This window comes from Rattus rattus, chromosome 14, assembly GCF_011064425.1.
Source record: "Rattus rattus isolate New Zealand chromosome 14, Rrattus_CSIRO_v1, whole genome shotgun sequence".
NCBI classification, from domain to species: Eukaryota; Metazoa; Chordata; class Mammalia; order Rodentia; family Muridae; genus Rattus; species Rattus rattus.
Genome location: NC_046167.1, coordinates 81216504 through 81230999, shown reverse-complemented (window position 1 = coordinate 81230999; position 14496 = coordinate 81216504). Strand labels below are relative to the sequence as shown.

The following is a 14496-nucleotide window of genomic DNA, read 5'->3' as shown; positions in this document are numbered from 1 at the left end:
CTTCCTGACCTGCTTGAGTTCCAGTCCTGACTTTTTTGGTGATGAACAGCGATGTGGAAGTATAAGCTGAATAAGCCCCCCCCCCCAAACTTGCTTCCTGGTCACGATGTTTTGTCCAGGAATAGAAACCCTGACTAAGACAGCACCCCTACACACAAACAATCTTTTTAAAAGATAAAAAGATAACCATGCACAATGCTACTTTAATTGAAGGTGACGGGGATGGGGGGAGATGAGGAGGGCAAGGGCAGGATCTGATGAGAGGGGAGGGCTCCCTGTGCACCTCTGGGATACAGAATAAGAGTCCCCGGCTTCTCTCACCCCTCCACCCCCGCTCCCTGTCAGCAGACAAGGCAGTGACATATGGTGGCTAAGGACAGAGTTTGGAATTAGGCTTTGGAACCAGGTGTGTGAGAGTTTGAGTCTGCACAGCTTCCTTCCAGCAGTATGACATTAGGTGACACGCTCCCTTCTCTGTTTAGGGGATAGAAAGGGTGCAGCTTGTATATGAAGGTAGGGTGTCCTCTGTTACCTGTCAGAAAACTCCTCCATGTCCCTTTTTTTCTGAACCTCTCTCTCAAGTTCTGCCTTTCTTCTGTCTTCTGTCCCAGCCTTGCCCCATTTTTGAGGGGCCCTAAGGCCTCCCTCAGTGTTGCCCAGTTTTACCAGCAAGGTCTCCATTCTTGTAAATTGGCTTCTGCCCCTTCCCTGACACGAATCACACTTCTGTCAGAGTGAAACGGGAATTGGAGCAATTTATCCTATGAGTGGGAGGCGAGACTCCCTCTGAAGTTTCTAGACTGACTTTGTCCCTTGACTTCCAAACTCATATTTTCTACCTCCAAAGTTATAGCCACACACATGCCTTCCCTGGACACCGCCTCGTCTGCAGATCCCGCACTCCCATTTTGTCTCCAACCGTCTGGTTTATTTTCTGTTGCTCTGACAAGCACTATGGCCGAGAGCAAACTGGCGGGGGCGGGAGGGGGGGGATGGCTTATTTCGTCCTACACTTTGAGCTCATGGCCCAGCCCGAGGGAAACTGCTTAGGGACCTGAGCAGGGACTTGAGACCAGGGAGGGATGCTGCTTGCTGACTCTCCTAGCCTCGGGCCTTGCTGTTTCATAAAGTCCAGGTCCGCCCGCTTAGGGCATGGTGCCTCCTCTAGCAAGCAGGGTTCTCCTATGCTGTCCACAATCAGGATAACGCCCACGCCTACAGGCCAATCTGACCTGGCTATTCCTGCTTCTTAGGCGGCTCTGGGCTTTGCCAAGTTTACAGTTAAAGCTGGGATTACAGAGCCGTGTGCCACATGGGTGCTGGGAAGCAAACTCAGGTTCCTGCAAGAGCAGTCAGTGCTCAGAACCACTGAGCCATCCCTCCAGCCCCTCGAAGCACTAATGGGAAACGTCATTAGCAACCTAGTGAAATTAAGTACACTTTAAGTGCGAACATTCCTCAACAGAGTAAATGTATACCAACACGCTGGTTGTCTGCTAACATAGAAAGAGTAATTAGAGAAAATACAGAAAAACATTTCCATTCTAATAACGAATCAAATTACAAAGTCATTTACTCTAAAGCTAAATGCACGTCAATCTGTGTCTGCACAGAGAAGGAATGGGGGACTGAAAACATTAAAACAGCTGACGTCTGAGACATAGGATCATATGCTCTTATCTGATATGGCCTTTCTCATTGTTTAGCATGTTATGTGATAAGCGAAGTAAGTGAGACGAAAACTACAGCCGCTCCCTGTCACAGAGCACAGCTGTCCTTCAGCCCCCCCCCCAGCCATGTTGCTTCCTACCCTCCTCTCCCTCCCCCACCGGCCATGTTGCTTCCTACCCTCCTCTCCCTCCCCCACCGGCCATGTTGCTTCCTACCCTCCTCTCCTGTTGCTCCCCGATCTTGGAAGCCGACACTCACTTCTTACCCCATCCTACTTCTATGGGTTTCTCTGACGTCACCCTTTTGACCGACTGTGAACACATGAGCCAGCCCCAGACTTGGCTCCTCTGTGCTGATCACAGACTGAGTTCCTAGGGACAAGACAGAGTGAGGTCGGCTTATCCTGAGACAATCTTAAGAAAATCTCTCTCTCTCTCTCTCTCTCTCTCTCTCTCTCTCTCTCTCTCTCTCTCTGTCTTGTCTCTTTTTGTCTGTCTCTTTCTCTCTGTCTCTCTTTTTCTCTCTGTCCCTCTGTCCCTCTGTCTCTCTCTGTCTGCCTCTCTCTCTCTCTGTCTCTCTGTCTGTCTCTATCTCTTTCTATTTCTCTCCCTGTCTTTGTTTCTCTCTGTCTCTCTGCCTCTGTCTCTGTCTCTCTGTCTCTGTCTCTGTCTCTCTCTGTCTCTGTCTCTGTCTCTCTCTCTCTCTCTCTCTCTGTGTGTGTGTGAAAGGAAGAGAGAAGACGCAGGAAGACCACTTAGATGCTAATACCATCCAGGCCTGATGTCACCATGGCTCTGATTATATTAACTGAAGCATTCACATTAAACAAACTTTTTCATCTGCAATTATACTTACAAACCTCCTTTCCAAGAATGATGCATTGTGGGACATGCTGGAAGGAATTTGCAATAGATCAATTCCTCATTAAAAGTCTAAATCTACGAGAAAATATAACCAAAGTAGTGTGATTGAAATGGACACTTGGCTTAGTTATTAGAGCAAGTCAGAAGTCCTCAGGGGAGACTTCTAAGGTCTTTTTGATTTATGGGGTAGAAATGACAATTGGAACATAGTAGGGTTTGTTTTGTTTTGTTTTGTTTTGTTTTGCGTGTTATGGTAGTAGTTACCATAGTAGCCCCTGGTTTGCATCTGCTCTCGGGGTTCCTGCTGTAAATGCCCGTCCGATTCTTTTCTCCTTGCTGACTTTCAAGTCGGAATGTAACCCTGATCTGGCTCTGCCCATCTCAACGAGCACAGCACCCGATGGGTAGAGCTGTATGCACTGAAATTCCGTGGTGTAGGGAGCTTGGTAACCAAACAGAAAGTGTTTCAAAGACTTCTCCTGCACACATTTGTTTGCGTGGAGCAAACAGGTAAACAAGTTTAACAGCCTGCTAGTAAGAGAGGCCAACAGGAGTTCCAGCGGACTGTGTGTCCCCCTCACCCCATTTGTTGTTGTTGTTGTTGGTGGTGGTGGTGATGGTGTTTTTGTTGTTGTTGGGGTTTTTGTTTTGTTTTGTTTTGTTTTTGCAAACTGGGCAGGGCAGATTGTGGGGATGTGTCGATAACTCAGCCTATTGAGGTGGAGCGTACCAGAGAGTCTTCCCTGACCTAAAACTCTCAGGCAACGTCCCCACTGCTTCTCTCTGACTGCAGGGTCCACTGGGACTCACCTCTCTGCTTCATCTATGAGACTGGCGGGCCACAGCCAGTGGCAGCATTTCCCTGGTAAGCAAGATGCTTTTTCTATGACCCAAAGGACACAGCTGGTAGTAGAGAGATTGGAGATGTTGAGTCTGTACTCTGGGGTCATCATTGAATGGCATCTAGATTCCGCTAGATGTGGTTTTTGTCGTAGGCAGTCATTACAGATGTTGGAGGAGCACCGAGACCTCTGGCTTCCCCGTGGACACTTACGCTTCTGCTCAGTAGATTACGTGTAGGATGCGTACCATTTCCAAAGAGGCCCCACCTTCTGTGAGTTCATGCTCCCACACAAAATCTCTTGAGAGGCTTTAGGAAATACTGATGTGCTCCCTCTTGAGGCTAACTGAGCCTGAAGCTGGGTAGCAATCAGCCCTTGTCACAAAGCTCCCAGGTGGCTGTCAGGGAAGAGATGTATGACGTCCTTGGGATAACCACAGTTCCTATCCTGGAGGCTTAGAACCCAGGGCTCCATGTGGCCAAGAGTCTGAAAACTAGCCCAGCATTTTCCAGCAAGGGATGGCTTTTTCCCCACTGTTCTCAGAAGGATGTTGGAAACAGTCAGATGCACGGTATAGTTGAGGGGAGGTGACGCTGGGTGGAGGTCAGGGCTGCCACTCTCGACAGTTCTCACAGCAAAAAAAATGATCTGCCCCAAATATTATAAACAGTGGAACTGAACCGAGGGGCACTTATGTAGCCTGAGGGTGGTTCTGCATATAAAATCAGCATGGTGAATAGCTTCCACTGGCTAATCTATCCTGTATATACCATTTTTAAATTAGATGATGCATGGTAATTAAGATCGAATACTATTTCTTAGCTTATGTGTTCCCACATATGGACAGGAAAATTGAGGTCCCAAGATGAAATTACACATTTAAAGTCATATATCTTATAAGCCAGGGCCCTGAGACTTCAACACAGAGAGCCAGGTACTTTCCTACTGCTTTTCCTGGGAAGTCTTCCAGGCAGAAAAGGGGCCATGATTCACACACGTTTGTTCTGATCATTCTTTGTTTCACTAATATTTTCTGCTTGGGAAAACCTCATTTCCTTGAGTAAACGACATCACTTCCAAGCCAGGTGATTAATAGATGCTGGTTATTTTTGTGCCAGGCTAGAGCCCTGGGAGTGAGGAGGGGCATCCCCGAAGGGGTTGGTGATCAATGCTTTGGTCCCAACATGGTTTGGCAGCGAGCAGCTTCATGCCGCACAGCTTGGGGTGGTGGACGAGCAGCCAGCCTGATTGCTCTCCTCTTACCTCTGTGCATCTGCTAGCACAGCGTGCTGCAGGGAGCTCAGTGGGAGAATGTCTGCTGGAGCCTGCACGTGTCTGACTGGCCCCTCAGATGCCCTCTGGACAGACCTGATATCCCCAGGTCCCCTTTGTTCACTGGCCTTGCCTGTGCGTTGTGCAGACAGAGGAAATGAAGCAGGACCCAACAGAGGTCACTCGGCCTCTCCCCAGTGTCCTGTCCATGAAGGATACACAAGGGAGACAATGCCAGCTGGTTCTGACGGCTGCTGGGCCTCGCTTTTCCTTTCCTCTCCTTTTTCTTTTTCAGCGAGGCTCTAGAAGGTTAGAACGGCCTGTAATGTACACTGGAAGCCCCCGGGGTAGTAAGCGAAGTGCTCTGTCTATATCTATATACCTGGCAATCAAGAAATGCGCAGTCACGTCCCTAGCTAAATGCAATACTGCTGCCCAGCAAGCTGTTTCCTTCTAGAAGGTCTCTCAGTAGAAAAGTGGATCCATTTGCATCATGTCTATAAAACGAGCACAAGGTGTCCACTGGGCCCACGTCTAGGTGGGATGATGCGAGTGGATAATATGTCCCCACCCCCACACCTATTGACTGCCTTCCTCACAGCCAAATGCTCTCCCACTGAGGTATTCTCCCTGAAGCAAGCCCTCTCCTCAGAGGGAAGCCTTCCATGGTGTTGAGTCCCGTGGGCAAATTTTACAAGTTTCTCTCCTCCTGCTTATAAAAGGGTGATGGCAGCCCTAGGGAATGCTGGGCTGGCGTGTTTGATAGTTACTGCAGATTGTGGAACGGACAGTATAGAGTCATCTGGAAAGCAAGCCACTGGGGATGTCTGACAGGGAATTGCTAGGTTGGACTGACTGAGGTGGGAGCGCTGTGCTGTGTTGTCTGGGCTCCCCGGACTACACCATCATCTGCTTCCTGACTGGGGATACCCAGTGACCATCTGCCTCACAGCCTGTGTCACTGACTTCCCATAATGGGCTGAACACTCAAAGCAGGAGCTAAGACAAGCTCTTCCTTCCTTAAGCTGCTTTTGTTTGGTTATTTTGTCCCAGGATGAGAAGTGCCATGGCAAACTGGCACTCGGAGTAGGGTTGTCGTGGGACAGAAGATGACCGTGTGGCTTGTAGGCCTGTGAGCTAGCTTATCAGGATGAACTGGGGTGTGTGTGTAACTTAGGGTCAGAAAAGCCTAAAAACCCTTAAGCAGAGCTCAAGGGACCATTTGTGTGGGAGCTGTGAGGGTCAGGATGATCAATGGAGCCTCGCTCATGAGCTTTTAGAGGGTAACACGGTGCTCTACCAGGAACTGGGATAAAAGCCATTTGTTTTTATTCTGACAAAAAACTTGTCTGTATTCTGCCTGTAATCTGATAGCTCAAGTGAGGCACAGTTCAGGATTACAGGGTGCCTGGTTTGTCAGAAATGCACAGCCATGAGTAGTCTGTAGCTAGTCTGGGGCTGCTGCCTCTCACCAAATCTACTCAAGTCAGTGGTGAGAGCAAGAACAGGAAACGGAGGATTTGACAAATGTGTGAACTGGAAGAGAAAGGAGAAGTTCAAACAAGAGAGTAGCTGTGATTCTTGATGGAATTAGCATCAGTAAGAGAAACCTCCTGCTATACACTGGGACAGTAGGACAATAGGACAATAGGACAGTAGGACAGTAGGACAGTAGGACAGTAGGAAAGGTGTCTGAGGGTGAGACTGGAGGCTGCATTTGAGAGACATCCCAGTTCATCTGAGAGGAGAAAATGCCACTGAAGCGCTCCCTACACAAAGGCCTGTGCAGTTGTGGTCCAAGGGAGCCAGATAACTTCCTGAGCTGACAGCAGGATTTGTCAACATCATGCATGTGGCATGATGGTATACAAGATGCAAGAAGAGTGGGTCATGGAGGCTAATGCGAGGGTTCCCAAAGGCTGGTGAGCCAGGCACCTGCATGAAGCCATGAAACTGGAGTCCGGTTTGCAATAGAGACTCTGGTTAGAGATGCCAGGGTCCTGGAGCATCTGCCAAGGAATCCTGCATGTACAGAGTGGGTCTGGCTCCGGCTATAGTAGTAGCCTATAGTAGTGTGGCATGGTGTGTGGTGTGGTGTGGTGTGTGGTGTGATGTGTGGTGTGTGGCGTGGTGTGGTGTGTGGCGTGGTGTGGTGTGTGGCGTGGTGTGGTGTGTGGTGTGGTGTGGTGTGTGGTGTAGTGTGGTGTGTGTGTGGTGTGTGTGGTGTGGTGTGTGGTGGTATGGTATGGTATGGTATAGTAGTGTAGTAGATCAGGCTACTCTAGGAGGATTGAAGGGCAGGCGACTCAAGCCCTTGGAGCCCAGATGATTCTCTTATGAGCCCCAGATGCCCAACATGGAGCATCAGGACTTGGTGTTTGCCCTGGTGGATGCGGTCTTGCTTTTGTTTGACCTTTCCTTACTGTGCTCCTATTTTCAGTTTGGGGATGAGAATGTTTACTTTGTACCTCTGTAGAGCAGAATGATGTCATTGCTTTTGATATTATTGACTCGCGGTTAAGAGAATGCACTCAGAACACACTCTGCACGTCTGCTTTTGAACAGTGTTGAAACCGCCGAGGGCTATGCATGAGAGAGGCTGCTGCTTCTGTAGTCTGATTGTTGGGAACAAGAACACGACCTGTTCTCACTGGTTCTGTAACAGCCAAGCTGTGTCTGTAGAGCTCAGAGGCAGTGACTGAAGATGTATGGGACTAGTCGCTATCACCGAAGAGACTGGACTGCCTGGAAAGAGACGCGCTTCTTCTATAGAAGTAATGGAGTTAGTAAAACAGCCATTTCTCTCTTCACTCCATTTCGGCCATCCACTTCTCTCCGTGTGTATGTCTCCCCAAGTAGGAGGCCTTTGATTATGTCCAAGAGGTTAAAACTTCTGTGATGCAAAACAGGACAGTCTGGGTCCCCTCGTCCTACTCCCTTTGAATACCACAGGACCAATCCCTACAGAGTTCTCTGGCTTATCTGGGAGAGTCGTCTGCTCCTCTCTCAGGCAGATGGGAGGAAGGATGATGATGAAAGAATCAAGCAAAAGGGAAGGCAGACATCACCCTTTGAATCCACAAAAGATGACGCAGTGAGGAGGAGAAAGAGGAATGAGATGCATTCCCCCTTCAACAAGTCACATATGTCAGCAAGTCACCAAGCAGTCACCACATGCCAGGGTACTGGGTTTGCTTTATGATTGAAACATGGGCTCAGCTGAGCTGAAATTGAGATCCAGGGCAGTTGGACCTTTCCAGTGGGTGAGCCTAAAATGCCCCAGGTTTATTCGGAATCAGTAGATTGTGGAAGAGGCTTTTTCCTTTCTGAGAAGGAAACTTGAGACCGAGATAGACAGCAAGCTGCCTCATTCAGCTGGCGTATGGCCTGAGAAGATGATGAAGCATTTAAGCAGCTCCAAGCCGAAGCTGGGGGTGGTTTTGAGTAGCTGTAGGGTACAGGCATAGTTGCTTTAGAGCTCTGGTGAGGGTGGCTGTGGGACAGATTCTTACCTCGCTCTCTTGTGAGGTGAACTCGCTCTCTCATGAGGTGAGCTCGCTCTCTCAGGCGGACGGCAGGTAGGGTCTCAAGTGAGCCCTTAGCATTCTTCCCTTGCCTTGCCTGCGAGCAAACTAACACTACTGCCTTCTCCCCACAGGGGATGAGGGCTGGCCATTTTTTTTCCCACTTGAGTCTCATCAGAGCCGGTGAAGTTAGCCTTATCATCCTGCCTTTAGTAGCAAGAGAAGAAAGACAAGGAGTCTAATTGTCTGTCCAAGTGAGTCTATGACTTGACCTCACTGGGCTCACTCCCAGCCACGTCTCCAACAATATCACTCAGTGTTGCCTTCAACTGCATTACTGAGTCTGAGTTACCCTCTTTTGTTTGTGAATCAGGGTCTCATTATGTAGCTCTGGTTGTCCTGGAATTCACTCTGTAGACCAGGGTGGCTCCCAACTCATAAAGATCCACCTGCCTCTGCCTCTCAAGTTCTGGGATTAAAGGTGTATGCTACCATGCCTGTCCTAAAGCAAAAGTCATGGAGGATAGTCACAACTTAGACAGTTGATCACTCCAAGAGAAATTTTATACTAGATGGTGTCCTTACCATGGGGGCTACTTTTAACATCCTTGGGGGAGACAAGCAGGGCAAGTTGGAGAATGTCTTAGGGGACAGTAGGACATTGGGTGTCAGTGTCACTACTGAGACAGCAGTGGCACCTCTCCTTTGGCATACAGGGGACAGCACAGTCTCCAGAATATTGCCTGTCTTGTCATCTGGAAATTTGCAGAACTTTTCATAAAGAAAAAGCTCATTCATGAATCCACTTTTGCAGAAGAAACATGAAGTCATGCCAGTGACTTGGCTGAGAGCACAAGGCTACACAGTCTATGGTTCGGGCTGGAAGTCTGTGTCCTGACACCAGCTCAGGATTGTCATGTAATGGAGGCTGGCAGGTGCTGAGACGAGAGGCAGCCTTCCTGTGTGAGCAGGCCCAGGGCAGCACACACCACTCACATGCAGACATTCCCTAGACAGAGAGCAAGCTTGTGCTTCAGCCTGATACATGGGCCACGTAAAGAGCTCCATGGTTCTGTGATGTGTGTCGTGTTTTCTGTGACAGCAGTGACGCACACTAAGGGCTCTCTGGTGTCTTGGAGCAAAGGTACCTGTCTGATTACGCTGAACTCAAGGGAACCAAATGCATTTGAACATATTTTAATGGCCACACCTGATTAGATAGATACCTGTGAAAATGCCAAGAATAACTAGTGTCATTCGATGTCTGCATTACTGGGCTGCTCTGATAGCATGTGGGCAGGATCGTAGGCTTGATGGTCGTCTATCTTCGACCATCTATCCATGAGTCTATATTTCTATCATCTACCTACACACCTATCTTATCTATGTATGTATCTATCTATATATATCTACGTATGTATCATGTATGTGTCTATGTATGTATCATGTATGTATATATCTACACACCTCTTATCTATGTATGTATATGTATCTATCATCTAACTATACATCTATATTATCTATGTATGTATCTATCATCTATTAACTATCATCTATTACATCTATCTATCTCTCATCTATGTATCTATCTATCTATCCATCCATCCATCCATCCATCCATCCATCCATCCATCCATCCATCATCCATCCATCTGTCAATGTATCTCAGATACAAAAGGCAACGTATTTGTACATGGGCCTTGGTAATTGTCATTTGCAAGTCAGATGTCCAGGGCAGGACTGTCTTTGTGAGGATATGCTAAGATTCCTGAGGTCAAACTGGAAATGCATTCTATGATTCATAAGCCTTCCTAATATTAGACATTTTCATTAGTAATTCGCGATAGAACAGATGTCAAGAGAAGCTCCAGGGCTGCCTGCCTTTGCATGGTGGCGTGCACGGTCAGAGTATTTGCACATTGGACGTCTGTGACATGAGCAAGGTTAGCACCCACACAGTCATCTCTCACCATCTTCCCACCTGTGGAGGCAGCAGACACTTGACATTCAGGATAGATATTTCCTGAGACCTTTATGACTCCCTTAATTGGAAAATTCCACCAGGGCCAATCATTTCCCTCATGAACCCCTTTCATTCTGACCTCGGCCATCACGACCACGGAGGGCTTGGGTTTCCTATCTCACTCTTTATTGGATCATTTGTACCTGTAGCTGGCGACAGAGAGATGTCACAGTGAGGAAATGGCTGGATACCCTCTTACTGAATGACTCTATCCCCAATGCTGTTTTGCTAGAGGATTTGAATTTACATTTTAAAGGAAAAATGGGCAACGTCTACTAGGTAGGCACTACTGATTGCTTGCACTGCCAGGTTCTGTGGATATAAACCGCAGAGCCCCAGTATCTCCTATTCCTGGCTGTTTCAGACCACGCCGTCATGCCCTGTGAGGGGCAGCCAGCTACCCTGGCTGGTGAAGACGGGTGCTTGGGAGCTTGGAGGTGCCTCAAGCTTCTGACCCCCAATATCACATGGGCCGACAGCAGGGCTTGCATGAACCCGGGACTGTGGGATGCCTCAGCCATTCTAGAATGAGACCCCTGCTCTGGTTAAAACAAAGCAAAGCAAAACCTCTGGTCAGTCTTGGGACTGGGTTAACCTGCGTTTTCATAAGCCCAAAACCACAGATTTGAACTTGAAGCTTGACTTCACCTGGCACCTGGGAACTCAGTCTCGGGGAAACCCGCTTTCCTCAGGTTTAGGACGATTACTGAAGTAAAAGCACAGACAGCCTTGCAGACCATGACTGCCCTCCCCAGATGAGCCTCTCGGGCACAGACCACTTGTTGCTGACGGGTGTACAGTCCCTTCCTGCCCTGCTTGGATAATCAAGGGAAGAGGAACGTTCAGAGCCCAGACCGGGGCATGTGAATACCGTTTGGTTAAGAGTGATTGCTTTGAGCCAGGGTCTCGCAGTGTGGGTGTGGCTGGAGATGTGAGAGACGCTGGGGCAGCAATGGCCGCTGAAGGACCTTAGTGTGTAATGACGAGAGGGTGAGCCTGCCCTTGGGCATCTACTTGAGCTTTCTCCTAAGAACTTAATGAGACTTTGGAAAGAACCATCTCTAAGCTAAGCCTCTGAGGCCCACGGTTCTTGCCTGGCCCCCTCTCCAAGCTGTTTCTATACATCTAGTTCCTCGGTGTGGGGAGAAAGCTCAGTTGATGCTACGGAGAGATCAATTACATGCTTTCCAGCAAGCCGTGGGCCGGGATGGCCAGCCCGGGGAGCCCTGCTGGAGATGTGTCCTGACAGCCCTTTGGAGACTGTGACTTTGCTCTCTGGGCTCAAGGCCTGCTCATGGGAGGATTGTGATTCCTCTGTTGGGAATTGGGAGCCCAGGTAGGAAGGGGAAGGAAATCTGAGCAGCTCTGCAAAATTGACAGCTCCCTCTCTAGGCAGAATCTGGGTGCCACATTCCTTTGCGGGAACATGAGTGCATGAGACAAAGCTGGGCCAGCAGCCCTACAGAGCCAGGCAAGAAGGCAGGAAAGGCGGAGAGCTTACCTTCTTGACTTCGTACTTAATGGCGAGTTTGATGCGGCTCAGACTTGGACGGTGGTGGTCGGACCAGACTTGCAAGTTCACGTCGCCATTTAAAATTGCTTCCACCTCTTCCGTGTCTCGGCACAGGTCCAGCACGCCCACCACAAAGTCCTTGCATTGCATAGATAACTTCCTGTAGTCGTTCTGACAGAATAAAAAGACATCAGGGCGCGTCACACTGAGCTCCATGGGCTGGCTTAGCACAGTGAACTGTGCAGGGCCTTGCAGCCAGAGGCATGCGCTGGCACCAGGGTGGAAGGCTGTGGCTCTCCCCTGGGCCTGCCGCCCTCCCTGAGCTAGCGTCTGCTGAGTTAGTATCCGCGGTCTCCTAGGGCGTGTGCTGAACTCATGGACCCCTGCACCCTACCCCACCTCCTGAGCCAGAATTCACAGGGATAGGGCCTGGGAATCTGCCGTGTAAGTTTGCCCCGGGTGATCTGTGAGTCTGCCCTGCCCTCTCCAGACTTCTTTCAGAGTATCAATACCGTAGAAAACAGCACTCCAGTCAGCGCTGGGGACTGCTTTACAAGGCTTCGTGGGAAAGCCACAGCTGGTGAGCTTAACCTGGAAACAGCGCACACAGGTGTGCCTTTCACGGTCAGGAAACCTGGCTTATAAATCTTAAAATGAACTGGAATTCACATCTAGCATTATGCTTTTTTAAAAAAACATACACACGTTTATTTAGCAAATTGTGACTCCTGCGCTCCCTGCCTGTTGAATAAACTGCTCTAGGTCTTGACCCTCTTGCTAATGTTTCTCCTTTCATTAATGAATTGCTCCTGGGCCCTGTCCCAGTTCCCCAGTATCTCAGTGATACTCCAACATGTTTCTCTTCCTAACAGATAGTTCAAAGTCTCAGACAGTGCTGCAAAATGTTGTCAAAAAAAAAAAAAAAAGTATTCCATGTCGCCCGCACATCACCTTTCCCCCAAATATTTCCCCTTGAAGCTTCCTTTTGGATCTCTTAGTTGAAATCACACACATGTCAAATGTCACTCTCAGTGTTAATCACTATCATCAGCCCACAGACTCACAAGCCACAGTTGGCAGATAGGACAGCTTTGCCCTCCTGAAGCCTGGATTCCTCAGCACATAGGCAGGAGCCTGGCGGAGGAGCAGCTCAGACACTTCCCCGAGTTAATGATTTCCAGCTCCTTCCTGGATGCCACCCCAGAATGTCACTTTGCATTACACACAGAGGTCAGCCAGTGCCTGTTTGCTGGGGAAAGGAAAGGGATCAAGCAAATATTTTCAGACAAGAACGGCCATGCTCTGTTTTAATTCAGAATTTAGGTAGAAGAAGAGTTTCAGAGTCTCTGTGGAGAGGTGGCTGTGGCAAGGCGTGGGGAGATTGGCGTGCTGGGTCCATGGGGAGTGCAGCAGGTCTGGACAGCTAAGACAGGGCTGACAGGAACACTGCGTCCTGCCTTTCTTCTTCCTAGGACTCACCCACTCACCATCCACTCACTCTCAAGGAGCTACTGCCCACCAGAGGGTGACAGTACCAGTGACGTGTAGCTGTTTGTAAACACCGTGGGGCAAAGGAAGCTGGGGACCCACCCTCAGAGTTGCATCCAAGAGCAGCAAACGCCCAGAGGAGTGTGCACGGAGCCACCCTGTCCCAAATCATCCAGAAGTCATCTCGGATGCTGAGCTTTTCCAGGGCCAACGAGGCACCTTCTTAGTCCCCACAGAACCCTGGGAAGGAAGGGCTGTCACCATTTCCAGCCAGAAGCCTTGAGACTAGCTTCAGGAGCGGGGGCATGCTTCTGCTGTGTGCAGCCTTCTCTCCCTCATGTCACAGAGGACCTTGTTTTTGTCAGAAAAGCAGCAGCCCAGGCTCACAGCTCCCCGTGGACTGCCCCCTCCTGCCTCTGCACTCAGGAAGCCTGGGCCCTGTCCCCTCTGCTCCTCCCTAAGCCAGTCTGTCCACTCACACTAGACAGCTGCTCAAGGACACCTCCTTCCTGCCCTCCCCTGCACCATCAGCCTTTCCGCCTCCTGCTGGCCCCGCGTGCACTGGCCCCGCGTGCACGCGTGCTGTCATCCCTTTGTCTTAAGAACAAATGTCTTCAGACGCCCATCACAGCCCCAATTTCCTGTGCTGTTAGACAGCAGAACTCTGACCACGGTTGTCTCCACTCGTTGCTGCTGTTGCCCTCTGGTGTGGATTGTCCCATTGAGCAGTGCTCTCAGGCGTGGGCGCCACCGTGGCCACAGTCACAGAGGACATTCCCATCGCCCAGTCAGCAGCCGAGCATAATCTCCTCAGTGCATCGGGGCTGCCACGTGCACGAAAAGTTCGCTTCTTTCTGTTGGGATCCACCCGATGGTGGGCACAGTTTGTCTGTTCACTCCCTTGCTGAGGCCGCTGGGTGTTTCTAGCCTCCGGCTGATAAGACCAAGCAGCTCTAACAGTCAGCGTGCAAGGTGAACTCACTGTCTCACTTGTTAGAGTAAATCCTAAGTCCTGGGTGGCTGAGCTTGCTGTAAATGCATGTGGATTTGGTAATTCACGTCTGGAACAAGCATACCATTTTCTGTGGTCCTTTCTTGGATTCTCTGTCTTCCTTTCTGTAGCTTCACGTTAAACGCCAAGGGTTGGCATTCCGAATCCCCCGGCTTTGTCATACATTTAAATATTGCTTTGGGCTTTTTAAAATTTCTTTTTTGTTTTTACATAAACTTAACAGCAAACATATTTCTATCGCTAAGAAACAAAGCTGGGATTTTTTTTTTTTTTAAAGTGATACTGGTT

At 49.3% G+C, this 14496-nt stretch overlaps 1 protein-coding gene across 1 annotated transcript in view; it reads right to left on the bottom strand.

Moving 5' to 3' along the window:
- Trpc7 (transient receptor potential cation channel subfamily C member 7) overlaps window positions 1-14496 on the bottom strand; it is a 122479-nt gene that overhangs the window by 76841 nt on the left and 31142 nt on the right. Inside the window, exon 3 of the mRNA XM_032885015.1 lies at window positions 11697-11879. Within this exon, the coding sequence (XP_032740906.1) occupies window positions 11697-11879 (183 nt within the window). The remainder of the gene's footprint in view (window positions 1-11696; window positions 11880-14496) is intronic.